We start from the raw sequence: 20,254 nt of genomic DNA, 5'->3' as shown, positions 1-20,254 counted from the left end.
AATAAAAAAAAATTTTGGTTTGGTCTTATCAAACACAGAAGCAGAAAAAAGGCTCTTGATTATACTGCAATAAGGAGAAAGGTACAGTGAATAGTGTCTGCTTTGCAGTACTTACTTTGATTTCTCTGTGGAGTGCCTTCATGACCTGAAGCCCCAGAACCTCCCCATGCTTCATCCACAACCTGTTTTCGTCTCCTTGTTGGTCAAACCTACCAGCTAGAATAGAGTTGTGTTTCAGAAACTATTCTTCTGTATACAACCATTTTGCAAATAAATTTTAAAAAAGCAAGGTGGGTTTAACTTTAATTGCCTATTACCCATTTTTTATCATTGCGATTACCCTGCCTGACATAAAATAAATGGATTATGTACAGTTAATACTGAAGTGTCAGAAGAAAAAAGTTGCAGATACAAACCCACCGTTGGGGGTGGAGACTGGAAGCCTTGTGAACTATGAACCGAGTGATCCCCAAAAGAGCAGAAGACCAAGAAACAATATTTACAACCTGCATGCCCCGCTACCGGGGGCGGAGTGCAGGCGGGGTGTGTGGCTGGCACCCCCGGGAGTGTGGTACGCTGCCCGTGAGGGCATGGCACGTGTTCAGGGGGTGTGATGTGCCGCCTGTGGGGCGTGGCACCCGGCGCAGGGGGGAGATGCTTGGAGCATGTCCAGGGGCCCGCCACAATGGCACCCTACCAGAATAGTGGTGGCGGGGGTGGTCCGCTCCCTCCGCACTCCCGTTCCTCCACCAGTGTTTACAACATGTCCCCAGCAGCCTATATTTATCAGGATCAAATCGAAATTAGAAACAGAATTGTTAGAACCTAAAACTAAGAATCTGTCTAAGATGTATAACTTGCTGTTGAAATGGAACACTCAGGATGAAACTGTGAAGTCTGTTATGATTAAATGGGCACAAGACGTTGGACACAACATTATGTTTGCTGACTGGGAACAGTTATGGAACACCGGTTTGAAATTTACGGCATGTAATGCCTTAAGAGAGAATGTTATGAAAATGATTTATAGGTGGTACATAACTCCAGTCAAGCTTGCAAAAATTTATCATTTGCCTGATAATAAATGTTGGAAGTGTAAAGAGACTGAAGGTACATTCTTTCACCTTTGGTGGACTTGCCCAAGGATTAAGGCCTTCTGGGAAATGATATATAATGAATTGAAAAAAGTACTTAAGTACACTTTCTTGAAGAAACCAGAGGCCTTTCTTCTGGGCATGGTCGGCCAATTGGTGCCAAAGAAGGACAGAACCTTCTTTATGTATGCAACAACAGCAGCAAGAATACTTATTGCGAAATATTGGAAGACACAAGATTTACCCACTCTGGAAGAATGGCAGATGAAGATGATCGACTATATGGGACTGGCAGAAATGACCGGCAGAATCCAAGACCAGGGAAAAGAGTCGGCAGAAGAAGATTGGAGGAAATTTAAAGATTATTTGCAGAAATATTGCAACATTAATGAATGTTAGAATGTTGTTGGACAGAAATTAAGTGGTTACCAGCTGTAAAGTAAAAGTGGAGTAATAAGTTAAAATAAGTTATAAATAAGTTATAATAAGGATTTGCTGAATTAAGATTCGAACTGGAATACAAAAGGGGGAGGTGAGAGGAGGTTCGAGAAACAAGGTAATAGAAATAAGTTTTGGAAACTATATTTGTTTTGTTTTGTTTTTTCTTTTTTGGTTGTGTATTTTTGTATTTTTGTATTTCAGTTTTTTGTATTAAATTGGAAACTCTAATAAATATCTATTAAATATATATATATATTTATCAGGATCAACTACAGTGGTACCTCGGGTTAAGAACTTAATTCGTTCCGGAGGTCCGTTCTTAACCTGAAACTGTTCTGAACCTGAGGTACCACTTTAGCTAATGGGGCCTCCCGCTGCCACCACACGATTTCTGTTCTCATCCTGGACCAAAGTTCTTAACCCCGAGGTACCATTTCTGGGTTAGCGGAGTCTGTAACCTGAAGTGTCTGTAACCCAAGGTACCAACTGTAAATTAAAAGAATACAGCCTACCAATGTATTTTGAACCTCATGAGAAGAGGGGAATTCTGAAGCCTACTTCCTCCAAGACTGATTCTAGGTTGCTGCCTGTGACAACCAAGAACAGCAAAGGGAGGTCAAATGGGAGTGACGCTACTAACCAATAGCACTCAGGAATGTAACAAGAGAAGAAATGTTCTAGCAACTTAAATTTTTTAAACAAGAACTTATGGAATGCTGTGGGGCTTACATACTTGTAGTGAATCAACAGAAATGACCCTCCATGATGAAAAGCTTAAAAAACCTGAATTTTGAAAATAAACTGAAAATTGATTTTGATCTGCATTTCCTGTTTAATAATAATAATAATAATAATAATAATAACTTATTTAAACCCCGCCCATCTGGCTGGGTTTCCCCAGCCACTCTGGGCGATTCCCAACCGAATATTAAAAACACAATACAGCACAATAGTTTTCCGTTTCCACAGAGGAAACATTACAGGAAGCAGTGAAGATAGTTAATAAAGGGAATATGCATAAAAGGAATGAGCTTCATTAATAAGCAGAACAAAATCAAATTATGGAAAAGAAACTGGAAGACTTCACAAGGCTATATAGGAAAAGAGGTTCAACAAAAATTAGGCAGAAAATAGAGAAAAAATGCACACAATTAAATTTACCCGGTACTTGAAAGTGATAAAAGCGGTGGATTTATTAAATCTACCTGCATGCCCACCCTATTAAAGTAGGGTGCTCCCCACTTTATGCGATTTCACTTATGCATGGGCCGCCAGAACATAACCCCCACAAAAGTTGGGGGACGCTTCTACTACACGTACAATGGTATTTAATGAAATTATGCACAATACCAAAGCAGAAGTCAAATATTGTAAGTATGGTAACAAAATTTGGGAAGAAGGTTTTAATGAAATCTCAGCCATAATTGGATGGGGGGGGGGTCAGAAAAAAAGCTTATTTGACTCTTAAATATATCTACAGGGAAAAATCTGGATAGTTTACATTAAAACTTGGTGGGCCACTTCGGTGGACATAGAAACCTTTCCCACAAGCTGAAATCACGACTTGCAGTTAAGTAGCCTTGTTGGTGCTTTTCCATTATCCTTTCAATAGGAAAAATTTCATTTTTCACTATTTGCTAAAGAACTTCAATCCTTTCATGTAACCAAGAAGGATGGATAGTGAAGCATTTTCTCTCCCCGAGCAATAAATATTTACTGTCCTCTGTTGCCTAGCAGCAAATGGCTCTATAAGAATCAACATCTTCCTGCTTTGAGATGCTAGCTGTGATTTTGAAAAGGTGTTTTGCCCCCAGAGATGAAAGTCTGTGGTCAACGTATGTCAGTTGCGTGTGTTTATTTAGCAGTCCTCAATATAGCTGCTAAGTTATTAAAACCCAACATTGGTTATGAATAAAAATTAAATACATGGTTGAAAATATATTCTCTCTTAAATATATTTTCACCAATGTATTTCATATTGAAATGTATTTCAGAGGGAAGAATAAACAAAACAAATTCCTTCCAGTAGCACCTTAAAGACCAACTAAGTCAGTTCTTGGTATGAGCTTTCGTGTGCATGCACACTTCTTCAGATATCTGAAGAAGTGTGCATGCACACGAAAGCTCATACCAAGAACTGACTTAGTTGGTCTTTAAGGTGCTACTGGAAGGAATTTGTTTTGTTTTGACTATGGCAGACCAACACGGCTACCTATCTGTAACTGGAACTATGGAAGGCACCACATTGAGCCGCATGAAATGGAAGTCCATCAAAAAGGTATCTGAAGAAGTGTGCATGCACACGAAAGCTCATACCAAGAACTGACTTAGTTGGTCTTTAAGGTGCTACTGGAAGGAATTTGTTTTGTTTTGACTATGGCAGACCAACACGGCTACCTATCTGTAGAGGGAAGAATGTGAGAGAATGTATTTTTAAAAACATAATTTCGTAGAGAAATCTATTCTCACATTTTTCTATTTAAACATGGCCACATTGTAATGCGGCATCCCAGTTGCAAAGATTTTAATAATGAGGCAGCTCACATTTACATATGATAGGGTCATCTGAATGTGTATTAAGGTATATTTGTCAGGATCCAAAGGACTATATTACGGGCATGCAAGAGCTTGCATATCTCTGTTAGATATCACCAGGGGGCACCACACAACCAGTTTCAAAAGTGGTGTCTATGGGCCATGTGAAGTTGCTGCTCTAGAAACATATGACCAACTCATTGGCCATGCAGAAATGATGGCATCCTGGCAATTTCTCAGCACCATGCACAGGTATGTATTAGAAGCTGCCCTATACGGAGTCAGATCGTTGATTTATTTAGCTAGGTATTGTCCAGCCTGACTGGCAACAGCTCTCCAGGGTTTCAGACCAGAAGTCTTCTCCAGCCCTACCTGGAGATCTCTGGCATTGAACCAGAGACCTTCATGGAAGGCAAATGGTCTACCACCCAAGCAGAGCCCTCCCCAATATATTTTTGCCGATAGCTTATGAAGACTATTGTCCACAGCCCAAGGTCCATATATTTGCAAGGAAATCGAAAGCAATGGAGGGATGCACCTTAAACGGAAAAGCGTCAGTCAAAATGGTGGGAATTAACTTTAATTGTGTTTATCGTAGGACAACTACTTTATCCTCAAAGTGCTACTTCTTTAGGGGGTCGGGCAGAGAAAGCAATAATGGAGCAATCATTGTTGGGAGCAGTGGCGTAGCGTGGGTTGTCAGCACCCGGGGCAAGGCAAGTAATTTGCGCCCCCTAACCCGTGGATTTGCGCCCCCTAACCCGTGGATTTGCGCCCCCTAACCCGTGGATTTGCGCCCCCTAACCCTAACCCCCAGATGTTGCGCCCGGCCCCCCTTCACCCCCCACGCTATGCCACTGGTTGGGAGTGTTTTTCACAAATGCCTTATCATTACCCTAGGTATAAACCATGCCACTTAGCTCCTGAAGGATACTGCCCAAGTGTTTGCATGTGTTCATGTTTTACCTTTTCAGCTAGATAGATAACGGTGAAAGATTGTGGGGTTCTGCACAAAGTGGAAACTAGCCTACAATTTACTTGAATAGAAGAGACTTTTCAATTGGACCACCTTCCTGAACACAGCACCACGGACACTGACCAAACTAGGAGTTGCTGCCGTGACATAAGAAGCCAGCATTGCGGTAATTGGTGGATTATTTCCGCCCCCCCCCCCGTTCCTATTTTTCAGAAAGAGTGGAAGCAGAAAATTGAACCCAGAGGGGGAGTGTGTGTGTGCAGACGAAACCGGCGCTTCGGAATAGGCTGAGTTCTTAGTTAGCCAGCTTTCTATCGGGAAATGTGCTGAGAAACTCTTGAGGGCTTTGATTACAGAAGAGACTTGCAAGGGCACAGCAGTTACCACTGATATTTTGCCAATAGATTTCTGCACCTTGTTCGCAGTCCTAAAGACTGCCTCCTAACAAAAGCTGAGCATGCCTGGTTCTATGTCCTATCGATTGAGCACATAGAGGGAGCTGCTTTGGAAGACGGACGTTGATCATTTCCAGCCCCATGGGAACGATTACTTGCTATATGTGGCTTTACCTCACTCACTTTGCTAACTCCCTCGTGAGAGCCGAAAAGTTTGCAGTCAATGGAAGCCTGGGGGCGTTATTTGAAGCACCGAACATCTCTCACTTTTTATCTTGGACAAACTATACACTTGCTGACTGGCAGAGCTTTCTGGAAGGGAAAAGGTACGGGTCAGGTTCCCAAAACCTTCTTGTGAAAATCCTCCTCGTCGTGGCATACTCAGTTATCATAGTGTTCTCCCTCTTCGGCAACGCCTTGGTGTGTCACGTCATGGTCAAAAACAAACGGATGCATTTTGCCACCAGCCTGTTCATTGTGAATCTTGCTGTGGCTGACTTGATGATCACCTTTCTCAACACTCCCTTTACTTTGGTAAGAGCATGGGGATAATGTTTATATCTATTGAGATTATTGTTCAAGTAGCACAATACTTGCATGTGGATTTAGCTCCCTTGTGCCTGCTAAAATTATTAGGGGGGCAGGGGGTGGGAGCAACACAGTTTATTTAAAAGTAGTAATTGATAGTGATTGCCCGCAGGATGGTTGTTCTGTGTTTGCGTGTGTGTAAGCAGAGAGCTGTGTTATCCTAGCTACTTATACTAAGCTAGTAATGTGTTTAAGGTATCATTGTACTTTTTAAAAGCACCTCAAAGATCCATTAGTAAAAGTCTTTCACAAGCACTTGCAAACCGAAAGGGGATGCAGAGTGTTGGATGAAAATTACTATCAGTTTATGCATAGTCCTTTGATCCATTAGAAAAAGCACTGCATCAAGGATTTATTGTGTTATCTTTGGAGGCAGCAGGCATATATATTCATAACAAATGGGATTCGTTGGCAGCTAAGTTGCTTCCGCATTTGCAAGAAAGCTAGCCGACTGCATTGCTCTCCGCAATCAGATCTTAATAGCTAAATTAGTTACCATCTGCTGGATGCAGCTTCACGTAGCTCAATCAGCTCTCAGGGCCCTGAAGCCTTGATTGTGCTCTGCGGAGCGTACTTCACAATTTCTATAGCATTAGGGAGCCACAATAGCTTGGATTGTGCAACTGGTGGTCATCTTCCTGGCACAGATTCAGCTAGATTCCTTTATCTCTGTTATGCCTGTAGACAGACAAACCAAACCAAAGGCAATAGAGCAACCCACAGCAAAGTCTCTGTCAAACAGAAACCAGAGTGATTTGTTGGATGCAGAGCTTTGCTTCTAGTAAGTGACGAATTATTGTAATAAGTACCTGCATATTGTAACAAGTATCTGGATAGTATCATTATCAATTTTGTTAGTTGCTTTATGTTGCCCAGGGCAACCCAAAGCAACTTACAACCAAACAAAGAAACATTAAAAACATCCCACCCACTTGTAAAAGGCCATAGATAAAGGCCAAAGGCCTGGCTACAGAGGGAAGTTTTCATCTGGTACCTAAAGAAATGTAACAAAGGTGCCAAGCAAGCGTCCCTGGGGAAAGCATTCCTCAAACAGGGAGCCACCACGGAAAAGGCCCTGTCCTATTGCTGCCCTCTGGACCTCTTGTGGAGGACACACACAAAGAAGGGCCTCGGATGAAGATCGCAGGGTCTGGGCAGTTCATATGGGGAGAGTTGGTCCTAGAGGTATTGCAGTCCTGAGGCATTTTCATTTTCAAGCCCTATGGCATTTTCAAGTGTTTAAAGCAGATCGCATGCATTATTTTACTGTAATTCTTGCAGAAATCCTGCAAGGTAGAAAAGTGCTACTTTCTCCATCTTGCAGATGACGGGCTGATAGGGATGGGGGAGGGTTTCAATTCAGTACACATTTAGAGTCCAGTCTTTCACACTATCCGACACACTATGTGAACACAAGTTATGCCTAGAAATTCACACTTCTATTTATTTTGCAGTGTGGTTTTCCAACCAAGCAATGTTTATTATTATTAAAGCATATATTCAGGGACAGTGTACATAAAAATGAATGTATCGGTGAAAATAATGTACTGCACTGGGAAATTACTTTCAGAAATGTGCACATTAATAAACAGCTGCGTAGAACAATGTGCCAGGAGAAGTTTGCATTAAAACACTGATGAATTTTCATGAGTTTTTGGGGGGTGGGGTGGGGGGTGGGGTGGAGAATTGCAACAGACATGTGATGAACTGAATTTAAGGTTGGGAAAATGAGAAACAAGATTGACAGAATCTTTTCTCCTTAGCTGAGAAGGAGTGGCTTGCTCAGTCAGGTCTCAGAAATACTGCAAAGAAAAGCAAGTTAAAAGACAGTTCTTCTGAACTGTCTGGTGTGTGTGTGTGTGTGTGTGTGTGTGTGAGAGAGAGAGAGAGAGAGAGAGAGAGAGAGAGAGAGAGAGAGTCCATTTGTGCTGGAAATAGAAGCAAGTCCTATCAAGGAGGATATTGGCCAACCCCAACCCCAAACCCTACTGGGATTGTAAAAAGTGAAAATTGTATTGTTCCTGCCAGGCTCGCTTTGTGAACAGTACATGGATATTTGGGAAAGAGATGTGCCACATCAGTCGATTTGCCCAGTACTGTTCTCTTCATGTCTCTGCCTTGACCCTGACGGCTATTGCCATAGACAGACGCCAGGTGAGGAATTTTTTTATTCCAAATGGCAATCAACATCATTTGGGGCATGCTTTATTTTACTTCTAAAAGCCTTTTTGAGGAGATAGCCAGCTGGCAGGCCTCACCCAATATCCCGCAACATCTCCCATGAGGAGTATTAACCCCTTTTCTTGGTGACAAAACCTCCTTCCAGAGCGTTGCTATTTTGCAGGTGGGATTTAACTGCATATAGGCAAAGTCGGGTTGCGTAATTAAAGTGAATTTTGTGCTTTTAGAAGCCCTCCTCTCCCCACCCCCGCACCAAATCAGACCTTTTCCCCATAAGGGAAGTGATGGGGAAATTCATGGAAAAGTGTAGGAGATAAATTTTGTGATGTGATGTCATATAATCTCCCCTCAGACAAACAAGAACAAATGCTCAATAAGTAGCAGCAGCAGATGACATAGAATGCTCCTGCGAACTTTATCTTTACATTTCTAAAATAAAGATTTTTTTCCCCAATGTGCTCTGCAAACAGGTGATACTGCATCCTCTGAAGCCTCGGATTTCGACTGCAAAGGGTCTTGTTTGCATCTCCATCATCTGGCTAATGGCCACATGCTTCTCTCTCCCACATGCAATCTACCAGAAATTATTCACTTTTGAATACAGGTAAGGGGGACTTTTTGGCAGAGCAATCTTTGGTGTGCTGGTCCCAGGGGGTTACCGTGCGGTGTGGTCCGAGTCCAGTCTGAGGTCAAGGGTGTGGTATGGGGGCTGCCCGTCAAGGCTGAAGCGGGGTCCAAGGCAAGGAGTCGGGTGAGGTCAGGAACTCTGGCAGAAGAGCAGGACAGGGTGCAGGCAGGAACAGGTTACCAACAACGTTGCTCCCGCAACCTGGGACTGGGCTGGCTGGCTTTTATCTCCTTTTAGGCATAGGGCAGCCCCGGTCCACAGGTGACTTGCCTCTCCTGGGCTGGAGGCGAGCACTCCTCCTGTGAGAACTTAGTTCCCTCCGCCTCTCTGCCCTGAGCCTCTGCAGCTCAGGAGAGGCTGGAGGGTTACTGGACCCAGAGGCAACCTCACCTTCTACTGATGGGGCTGAGAGTGGAGCACCTGCAGGCAATGGGTCCTCCATCACCTCTGGAGCCAGAGCAGACTCAGCTGGTGTCTGCTCCTGAGGATCTGGCACAGGTGAGGGCCCTTCAGGTTCAAGCCCCAGCCCCGGCTCAGCCGGTTCTGGAGGCAGGGACTCCTGTGCAGGCTGGGATTCCTCAGGTTCAGCCTCTGAATCCGATTCCCAGGCCATCACACTTGGGCTTCTGTCAGGTAATGGCATCCTTGAGTCAGTGGCGGACTTGGGTACGATGGTGCCGTATGTAAGACCAACATTTGGAACCCACCCCTTGTTGGGATACTGCCGGGAGATGGGGGCATCAGGCAGGCCCCCAGCTGGCTCCAGCCATCGGCCGGCAGCCGGGCGAAACTCCGGTTCTCAGAATAGCATCAATCAGCGACACAAGCCTCAGATACCCTTAGAGACTTGGCACGCTCTTATCAGCAGAGTGAGTAACTTCTCACAACAGAAGTGGCGGACAGAGACATGTGTAAGCATTATTTACAGGTGTTTATTCAGAATAGTTCAGGAACAAAGGAAAAAACACGTCTGCTTCCCTTTGTGTCCAAGCACACAGCAGCAAAGCAAAAGCAACATAGAACGGAAGTTCCCAGCAGACTGTGCTGGAAGTAAACAGACATGTGACACACAACAGTCATGCCCGTTCCCTTTTAAGGTGGAACGGAACTATATCCTAACACCCCTGTCCTTTTGCTTCTTTCCCAAAGATGGGTAAGGAGTGGCACAACTTTGGGAAGGAGGCACAAGGGAAGGAGGCAGGGTCCTAGAGCCCTCTCACCTCTTTCCCAAAGCCGGGAAAGTGCTAACTCGAATTTGGGAAGGAGCTGGGAGGACTCTAGAACCCTGCCAGAGTCCTCATGTCTTTTTCCCAAAGTCCATTGGGGGTGGGGAACGTTCTACAAACAGAGGACCACATTCCCAGCTGGGCAGTCCTTCTGGGGCCACATGCTGGTGGTGGGTGGAGCCAGAGACAAAAGTGGGTGGAGCAGGAAAATCTAATTTTTTTACTGTTGTGCTATTTCCTGTATACACCCCTCTATCCTTAGCAAGCAAGGGATGCTCTTTCCATTCCAGGACACATCCCAGCTAGGCAAAAACATTCCAGGCCTGTATGAAACAAGGCCAGTGAGGGATGTAGGCTTGGAGAGGGTGTGTGAGGATGAGTCCCAAGGGCCAGATAGAGAGGCCTGGAAGCTGGGCCTGCGGTTCCCCACTCCTGATCCAGAAGATTCTATGTTGAGATTAATGACCCTCAGGGGTCAAACTCCACAATTCTATCATTCTAAGTGAGGGCTACCAAAAAGTACCCCAGGAGCCAGTTTATAGTGCCGTCAATGGGACGCTGGTGGCTCTGTGGTCTAAACCACTGAGCCTTATGGGCTTGCCAATTGGAAGGTTGGCGGTTTGAATCCCCGCAGTGCAGTGAGCTCCCATTGCTCTGTCCCAGCTCCTGCCAACTTAGCAGTTCGAAAGCACACCAGCGCAAGTAGATAAGTAGGTACCGCTGTGGCGGGAAGATAAACAGCGTTTCTGTGTGCTCTGGTTTCCATCACGGTGTCCCGTTGTGCCAGAAGCGGTTTAGTCATGCTGGCCACATGACCCGGAAAGCTGTGGACAAACGCTGGCTCCCTTGGCCTGAAAGCAAGATGAGCACCGCAACCCCATAGTCGCCTTTGACTGGACTTAACTGTCCAGGGGTCCTTTTTTTTAGTGCCATCTGATGAACAACCTAGTGCTTCCTCACTGCTGAAGCCAAGCCAGATGCAATAGAGAACATCTAGCGGTCCCCTGGCGTAGCATATTAACGGAATATCTGCCCTTGATTTTCAGGGAGGAGATCACCCGATCCTTGTGCCTCCCCAATTTTCCCGAGCCAGCTGATTTGTTCTGGAAGTACCTGGACTTGACAACTTTCGTTCTGCTCTACGTGCTGCCCCTTCTCATTATCTCCATCACCTACGTGACCATCGCCAAGAAGCTCTGGTTCCGCAGTGCCATCGGGGTTGTGATGGTTGAGCAGTACTTTGCCCTCCAGAGGAAGAAAATCATGACCATTAAGATGCTGATGCTGGTGGTGGTGATCTTCGCCGTCTGCTGGTTCCCTTTGAACTGCTACGTCCTCCTCCTCTCCAGCCAAGTCATCCACACCAACAACGGCCTGTATTTTGCTTTCCACTGGCTGGCCACAAGCAGCACCTGTTACAACCCCTTTATTTACTGCTGGCTCAATGAGAATTTCAGGGCAGAGCTGAAGACCTTTCTTAAGGTCTGCCGGAAATCCCCAGATCCAAGGGAGCAAAGGCTTCCATCTCCTGCTGGTCTGCCATGCAGGGCAGCCTGGCCACAGAGAGATCACCACAAGGGTTTACAGGTCTCCCTGGACCTCCCGTCCACCTCCAATTTTCAGCTGAGAAAGAATGACATCACCGCTGTGCAGCCTATAGTTGCTGTGACTTGAGCATCGAAGCAGACTAATTGGGTGGTCTACGGCAGCACTGCAAGGAGGCCTTCTCCAGGTCTGATGCACTGGGCAACTCCGCAGAAAGCTCTGCCTTGTCCTTTAGTGTGTGTGGCTTTGCTCACTCGCTTGAGTCTTTCAAAGCTCTGAAGAACCATGTGTTTGCTCCCGTGTCGTGCTCCTGTGAGATTCAGTGATATTTCAATGGATGGATAGGTCGGCCAGAGGTTGATGTAAAGGATCTTCCTTTGGGGCAGAGAGTGGGCCCTTCTAAATCCTCCCAGCTCCATGGTTCTGGGTCGGCCACACTGCCAGTGATGGGCAGGAACCAACCTGGCAGCTGCTAATGACATCAAGGCTAGGTTTTCACATGTGATGGAGGGGTGGGCATTATTCTCTAAAGAGATAAGAGCCAAATCGGGGTCAGGAGCCAAGTTTTGTCAAGTGATACTTGACATTAAAGAAAGCACCCCGGACCAAGATTGGTTAACCACCTTGTGTTCCCATCACACATGCAGGAACGAGTCTCAGTGCCCACATTTTCTCCAGCAATAGGCAGACATAGACTTTGCTCTTTGGGAAAGGCATCTACAACAATTTTGAGAGTGGCCTCCCGAATCCTGGCCAAAGTAGATTTTAGGGGACGCTTTGTCCAGAGACTTATCTCAGAGTGTTTCACCCCTGAAGAAAGCCTTTACTTGCCTTTGCAGTTGAGTTAAGCAACACAATAACCTTAAACCCACTTCAAGGCTGAGAAACTAGATGGAGAAAATGAAACGAGAACACAATTCATTTGACATGTATTTTAGTTGCAATGGCTCTTATTGATTAGTTGTCAGTGCTACTTTCTGAGCAAAATCATGGAGTCTGCAGAACAGGCTTCTTGCTGTGAGTAAATCATTTTTTGCAATGACTAAGTGTCGTTCAGCCTTTGTTTTCCAGTGTGTCATGGTGTGACATTTGAAAATAACCCACAGGGTTTTAATGAATTTGTTGGCCCTAGTTTGTTACACTAGGGTTTCTGTAATAGCTTGCTTTATGAAACAGCAAAACAACTGCAAGAAAGCTCCTTCTGTGACTAATAAAGACTATTTCTGTTACCAGCTGCCTGGGTCCTCTGATTCCATCATACTACACATGGGTCTCCAGATGATCTCTGGCTGTCAGCTGAGCTGGCTGGCAATGATGGGAGTTGTAGTCCAACATTATCTGTGGGCCCAAAGTTGATGAATTCTGGAGTAAATCATTAATGCAACTGGATAAGCATAGGTGATAAATGAACTATGCTGCTATAGATGGAGGTAACAGGACATTAAAAAAACAACAATTAGCACATCGCAATGTTCAAGAGCAGTGATACGACCAGGACAGGGCTTTAGGGCAGAAGGGCCTCAAATTCAGCAGGGCTGCATACCCTCCAAGTGTCCTGATTTTTCAGGGATAGCCATCCTGGTTTCTGATTTAATCCCGGAATGTCCCAGTTTTCCTTTTCCCTCCCCTTTGGAGTGAGTGTGTGTGTGTGTGTGTGTGTGTGTGTGTGTGTGTGTATGTAGGTGCAAAAACTGAGTACTGTTTATCCTGAAAATAAAATACTTGCGCCAAATTTGAAATTATTATTTTTTTGGAAATACTTTATTGTCACTTGTACAACTTGTATACAGTGAGATTACATGAGCACCCCCCACTCAGCTCTCTTAGTCTTAATTCCCCTCGTTTACTGACACACACACACCAAACCTGAAAGTCAGTTACCCTGTTGTTATCTTTTCATTCAGAGTCTAACAGCCCACGGACAGAAACTGTTCTTTATCCTGTTGGTGCGACTAATCTTCTGCCTGAGGGCAGGAGATAAAAAAAAGTGCCAGCCAGGGTGTGAATTATCCCTGATAATTTTCCACACTCTCCTGAGGCAACGTTCTTCCGCTATTTCATCCAGCAGATTCATGGGACAGCCCATAATATCTTGTGAAGCAAAATATCCTCAATACTGCCGATGAAGCATCCCTGAAACTGAAAGCCAAATCCCAAGTCCCCCCCGAACCATTGTTAGAGCAAAAATGGGAGGAACTAATGTTAAAACAAATTTCGGAACTGGCCTCGGGAAATATTAAGCCTTCGAAAGACTCTTATCCTCATTCCCACGAGACAAATGAAGAGGGTCTCTCGATCATCAAATGGCTAGTGCTCCTTACTGAGGACATTGAATCCATAAAGTCCTACTTGGACATTTGCACAAAAATTCTCACCATCATGGCTGACTCCTGTAAAACTCTTTGGAGAAAACCCGTCGGAATGCCTGCAAAATTGGAAAGCAATCATGGCCTCGCCCCCACCCTCTGTAGGAGTGGCCCTTTAAGGAAGGGTAAGAAAGCCTGCAGAGCTAATGCTTGTAAAAGGAGATCCACAGTTGTAAAAAATGTTTAAAAAAGTAAAAACATAAAAATTTTTAAGATAGTGCATTATAAAAAAATGGTTTTTAAAAAGCTTTTTAACCTACTAGAGAGCACCACAGCCTCTGGGATTAGAGGGAACCTGGTGAAGTCTTCAGCCAAGAAGTCAGTTAAACAGGATTTGCCCCCAAACGGTTATGATGACAAAGCTCTGGATTGTCTAAAACCTTCAATGCTTACTCCACCCCCAAGCCCGAAGCAAGATTTGTTGCCCCAAGATCCATGGTCCTACGTTTTAACTATAGACAACTCCAAATCAAATAAGGAGAGCATTCCAACAAATAAGAACTGGAAGCTGGTGTTGCTTCAAAACAAGCTTGTTTTCTCAAGCTATCCTAAGCCTCCAGGATTCTTATCTCAAGGGGATCGCAAAGTCCATTTACTGAACTTCATTAAGGCATATATGCCAGGTACTTTGAGTAATACCTCGGAGCTGGATCAAGTGGAATATCTATATTTTGATGGCTTGCTTGCCAGGGCAGTGGTCACATTCCATGATCGGAGAATGGCAAAACTGATATATAAACAGAGAGAACACCTGAAAATAAGTGGTGTAAAAATATCAAGGTACTTTAAAAATGAGGCCTCTCCTATCCCACTATTCACCAGTCCTGTGACCTCGACTGTAACACCTCATCAAATGGCTGAACACCACACTTTAATTGATATAAAAGACACTGAGGACTCGCCTAATCACCACCCAGAGTTACTTTTTTTTAAATAAATATTTATTAAAGTTTTTGAATACAAATACACAAATAATAAACAATCTTACTTCCAACACAACGTAGTTTCATCAATTCTTTGGACTCCCTCACGTCTCCCGCTCCCATTTACATCGTTAAAAGGTTTTTCCAAGCAAATTATCAACTTGTTTACGGTCTTATATCCACTCATTTAAATATAATCTAGCAATTCTCCAAAAAATTTATGTTTTCTTTAATCTCACTTATCATCGAGTTCAAATCTAGTTTAGTGGTGGCCAATTTTTTATAATCTAGCATCCTTCTTAACATTCAACCAAGTTACAATGTTTTTGTAAATACATCTTAAATTTCTTCCAATCTTCTTCAATCCTCTCTTCTCCCAGGTCTCGGATTCTGCCAGTCATCTCGGCCAGTTGCATATAGTCCATCAGCTGCATCTGCCACTCTTCCAGTGTGGGTAGATCTTGAGTTTTCCAGATTTTAGCAATGAGTATCCTTGCTGCCGTTGTTGCATACATAAAAAATGTTCGATCCTTCTTTAGCACCTTCTGGCCGACAATACCCAGGAGGAAGGCCTCTGGTTTCTTAGTGAAGGTATACTTAAATACCTTTTTCAGTTCATTATATATCATTTCCCAGAAGGCCTTCACCTTAGGGCATGTCCACCAGAGGTGAAAGAATGTTCCTTCATTTTCTTTACATTTCCAACATTTATTATCAGACGAATGGTATATTTTGGCAAGTTTAACTGGGGTCATGTACCATCTATATATCATTTTCATTACATTTTCCTTCAGAGCATTACATGCGGTGAAGTTCAACCCAGTGGTCCATAACCTTTCCCAGTCCTCAAACATGATGTTGTGCCCAATGTCCTGTGCCCACTTTATCATAGCCGATTTAACCATTTCGTCTTGTGTATTCCATTTTAACAGCAAGTTATACATTCTAGATAGTACCTTAGTCTTTGGTTCTAACAATTCTGTTTCTAATTTCGATTTCTCCACCTGGAACCCTAACTTTTTGTCATTTTTAAAAACTTCTTTAATCTGAGCGTAATGTAACCAGTCTCGCACTTTATCCTTCATTTTCTCCAAACTCTGCAATTTCCAATTGTCTCCATCTTTTTCTAATATTTCCCAATATTTTGGCCATTTGGCCTCCATATTGGGTCTTTTTCGGGCCTTAGCTTCCAGAGGCGAAAGCCACCTCGGAGTCTTGTTTTCCAATAAGTCTTTGTATTTTGTCCAGACATTAAATACTGCTTTCCTAACAATATGGTTCTTAAAGGCCTTATTGATCTTAACCTTGTCGTACCATAAGTATGCATGCCAACCAAAAGCATTGTTGAAACCTTCCAAATCCAGTACGTCAGTGTCCTCGAGAAGTAGCCAGTCTTTTAGCCAGCAGAAAGCTGCGGCTTCATAGTACAACTTTAAGTCTGGCAGGGCAAAGCCCCCTCTTTCTTTCGCATCAGTTAATATCTTAAACTTAATTCTGGGCTTTTTGCACTGCCAGACAAATTTAGAAATATATTTCTGCCACTTCTGGAAGCACTCCGTCTTGTCCACAATCTGTAGTGTTTGAAACAAAAACAACATTTTTGGCAATACATTCATCTTAATAGCAGCAATTCGGCCTAACCAGAGTTACTTATTAATGATCTTCAAAGACCAGACTCGCCCGGGACTTTATATGAGGCGAGCCAAGGTAACGGGTTCGAAAGTTTTGAAAATAATTTAATTTACTCCTACTGCGCACTACCCCAAGAAACTCAGAACAAAATACTTTATAGACTGAATAACCTTCGCTCTTGCTTGACAAATCTGATGAAGGACCAACCGGGACTACATAATCAAAACATATCTGAGTATGTCTCAGATCAGGCTTCATGCCTCTATCGTCACGAGCTGGATTTATGGGCAGAGAAACCCTCCGTTACCCCAGGTCTAGTGGTTGTTGCGGAGATGAATCCATCCTCTCAGATCCTGGAGCTGAAACGCCCCTCCCATAACCCAGCTCGCATGCAATCCATCTCAGAGGCAAACCCGGTCACTACATTAGCTTGGGATAAAATGAGAGAATTAAATGAGACTGAATTGGGCTCCCCAAATAAAGTGCCCAGCATGGGTGCGCCAGGTTGCAACCCTAGCATTCCACCCTCCTCAAATGTGAGCATACTGAATACATCTTTGAATATCATTGAATTAGCATCTGAACTATATGATCCCGCTGAAAGGAATAATAGTAAGAACCAGAGGAATTTGGTGTGACATTCGGAATGCACCACGCATACCTCACTAGCACCCTTAAATCAAAGTTCTCTCCAAACTCTTTCTATTACCGGTATGTCCTGGAATGTAGCTGGACTTTCAAGTAAACTAGCTGATCCTGATTTTATAAATTTTCTTGAACCTTATGATATAATACTTCTGCAGGAAACCTGGTCTCTTAAACCTTTAAATATTCCTAATTTTATTACCTATAATTTCCCCGCTATTAAAAAGTCAACAAAAGGTCGCCCTAAAGCTGGTTTGATCTGTGGTATTAAACAGTCTTCTAACCTTAAAATTAATTATACCAGAAATATTGGACAGTATGCACAACTGTTATCACTTACTATTGTATACAGGGAAATTTTTCTTTTAAATATATATTTTCCTCCCATAGAGTTGGAAATCAGACCAGATTATGGTTGGAATTTGGTCTCTGAAGAGTTGTATTTAATACGTAGTAAATTTCCAAATATTCCCCTGATTGTAATGGGAGACACCAATGCTCGAATTGGATCAGACAATACAGCTCTCTATAAACGCTATGGCTCAAATCTAGCTGAAGACGCCCCTCTTCCATTGAGAATAGGGAGGAATTCTAAGGACATCATTATTAATAAAGCGGGAGGAAAACTTCTACAATTGGTTTTAGAATTGAACCTCTCATTTTTGAATGGCTCAATGTGGCCGGATATTCCAGGAAATTTTACTTTTAGCTCCAAAAGGGGTAGGAGCGTCATCGACTATTCTCTAGTTTCCGTTGAAATGTTAAATGAAATTGCCTCTTTTACAGTTGTACCTCGCTCAGAGAGTGACCATTTCCCAATAGTTTTAGAGATGTCCAGGAATCCTAGAAATAATGATATTAGACCTCCTATTAGTATTGATAAGACTATTTATGCCAAAAGAATTTATATAAGTGATAAAAATAGGGAGGATCTATTAGCAGTATTTGAAAATAACCCAGTTCTCCCGGAACCTGTGGCTAACCAAAATTTGTTGCCCTTGGAGGATAATGATTGTTACTATAAGACTATCCAGGAATTATTTTCTTCTTTTTTAGACTCTCAGTCCAGCAACAAACCTTTAAATAAGTATAACTGGTTCGATAAAGATTGTATTAACTATAAGAAAGAACTTAGAACTTGTCTAAAAGAAGCCTACATTACCAACTTTCAAGGTCTCTGGAAGACTTATTTTGAAATGAAAAATGCTTTTAAGAACATGCTCCTGGAAAAAAAATCTGAGTTTGCACTAGCCAAATGGTCTAAAATTGTTACTGCATTAGAAATTAAAGATACTAAAACTTTTTGGTCACTTCTCTCAATAAAAGATACCACTGAGTTCCCTAATATAAGCGATGAGGTTTGGATTTCACATTTTACTGCTGTTTTTTATGATCACCAAGTTTGTAAAAAGGAAAATTTTAAAGTTTCTTTGGCAAAAACCACACAATTTCAAATTACTGTTGAGGAGATGAAAAGGATAATCTTTTCGTTTAAGCAAGGGAAATCACCAGGTATGGATGGCATCCCAATAGACCTGTTGAGATTAGATATAGAATGGTGGGCCATTAAACTTGTGCCGCTTTTTAATTCTATCTATCAATCAGCCCTTGTACCTAAGTCGTGGAACAACTCAATAGTGGTACCGATTTTTTAAAAAGGTGATAGGAATTGCCAAGAGAATTACAGGCCTATAAGTTTGATACCATGCATAAGCAAAATCTATGCCAAATCTCTGCTTATTAAATTGGAAGAATGGATGCTGACAAAAGGCCTACCTGGTAAAGAGCAGGCTGGTTTTAAGGCAGGCTCGTCAACTCTTGACCAGTGTCTAGTGTTAAGTCATCTTGTGGATAAATATGTCATGAGAAATAAACGGAAACTCTTTGTGGCATTTGTGGATTTAAAAAGTGCCTTTGATTCAGTTGACCGCAACAAACTATGGACTAAACTAGAACACCTTGGTATTGACCCATATTTACTTACACTGATTCAAAGTTTACATTCTAATAACCAAATATATGTTAAAGTATCAAAAGATGGTAGACTTGCAGGTCCTATTCTGAATAATCGTGGAGTTAGGCAAGGCTGTATCTTGGCCCCTACCCTATTTAATCTTTTTTTATCTGACCTACCATTATTCCTTCAAAACGCAACCACTCATACTCCTTATTTAAACAATTGCCCACTCTCTCTACTACTTTATGCAGATGATGCTGTAATTATTGCACTCTCTGTTTTGGGTTTAAAAAAATTATTTAAGAGTTTCTCAAACTACTGCTCTCTTAATAATCTCAAAATTAATTATGATAAGACAAAGATTATGCAATTCAGAAAGAGAGGGAACCCAAAAGGATGTATAATTAATGGACATCTAATACAGGAAGTTAAGCACTTCAATTATCTGGGAATAACATTCAAAAATAATATGAATTGGAATACACATATATGTGCTGCTATAGCTAAGGCCAAAGTGACAGCCCACCATATAAAATCCTATTTTTTTTCTCAAGTAGGAAACAGATTCATCCCAGCTGTATTGCAAGTGATTGATATGAAACTGTGTGCCCAACTTCTTTACGGCACACCAGTGTGGATCTCAGGCGACCTCAAGAGGTTGGATAAATTTCATGCTTCCCTTCTGAGGTCATTATTAGGACTTGCAAACTCAGTAAAATATGAAACAATATGTTGTGAGCTGGGAATATTGCCTTTATCAGTTAGAGCATGGCTGAGGACTTTGAAATATTGGATCTTCCTCCATTATAGAGCCCTATCCCCTAATTCTCTACTTTACGATCTTTTAAGTGATAGTGCAATCTACAATCTATCACTGATATGTAGGAGAAAACTGGATTCTATAGGGCTCATTCTAACTGACTTTGAAATCTCTGATCCCAAAGATACATGGGAAATTATTAGGAAGACTCTTACAGAAAAAAGTGCTCTCGCCATGCTTGAGGTTGCAAAGCACAGCACCTGCTCTCCCATTCACTTAAATCTCCCTTTGTGTAGAGATTTCCAAAAGGGATACATGACAAATCTGAAGAATCATGAATCGCGTAGGCTGTTTATGTTAGC

General features: G+C 42.7%; 2 protein-coding genes across 2 annotated transcripts in view; one reads left to right on the top strand and one right to left on the bottom strand.

Annotated features, from left to right (window-relative positions):
* Positions 1 to 20,254, bottom strand: part of PANX1 (pannexin 1) — a 145,759-nt gene that overhangs the window by 100,760 nt on the left and 24,745 nt on the right. The window lies entirely within an intron of this gene.
* GPR83 (G protein-coupled receptor 83) lies at positions 5,334 to 12,841 on the top strand. The gene is made up of 4 exons (XM_081860573.1): positions 5,334 to 5,975; positions 8,058 to 8,183; positions 8,681 to 8,814; positions 11,111 to 12,841. Exons 1-4 carry the CDS (start codon positions 5,583 to 5,585, stop codon positions 11,736 to 11,738), a joined length of 1,281 nt encoding a protein of 426 aa, XP_081716699.1. The 5' UTR covers positions 5,334 to 5,582; the 3' UTR covers positions 11,739 to 12,841.

The sequence above is a fragment of the Podarcis erhardii genome, assembly GCF_964252035.2.
Source record: "Podarcis erhardii genome assembly, chromosome: 4".
In the NCBI taxonomy this organism is placed as follows: Eukaryota; Metazoa; Chordata; class Lepidosauria; order Squamata; family Lacertidae; genus Podarcis; species Podarcis erhardii.
This window is presented reverse-complemented; position numbering and strand designations above follow the sequence as displayed.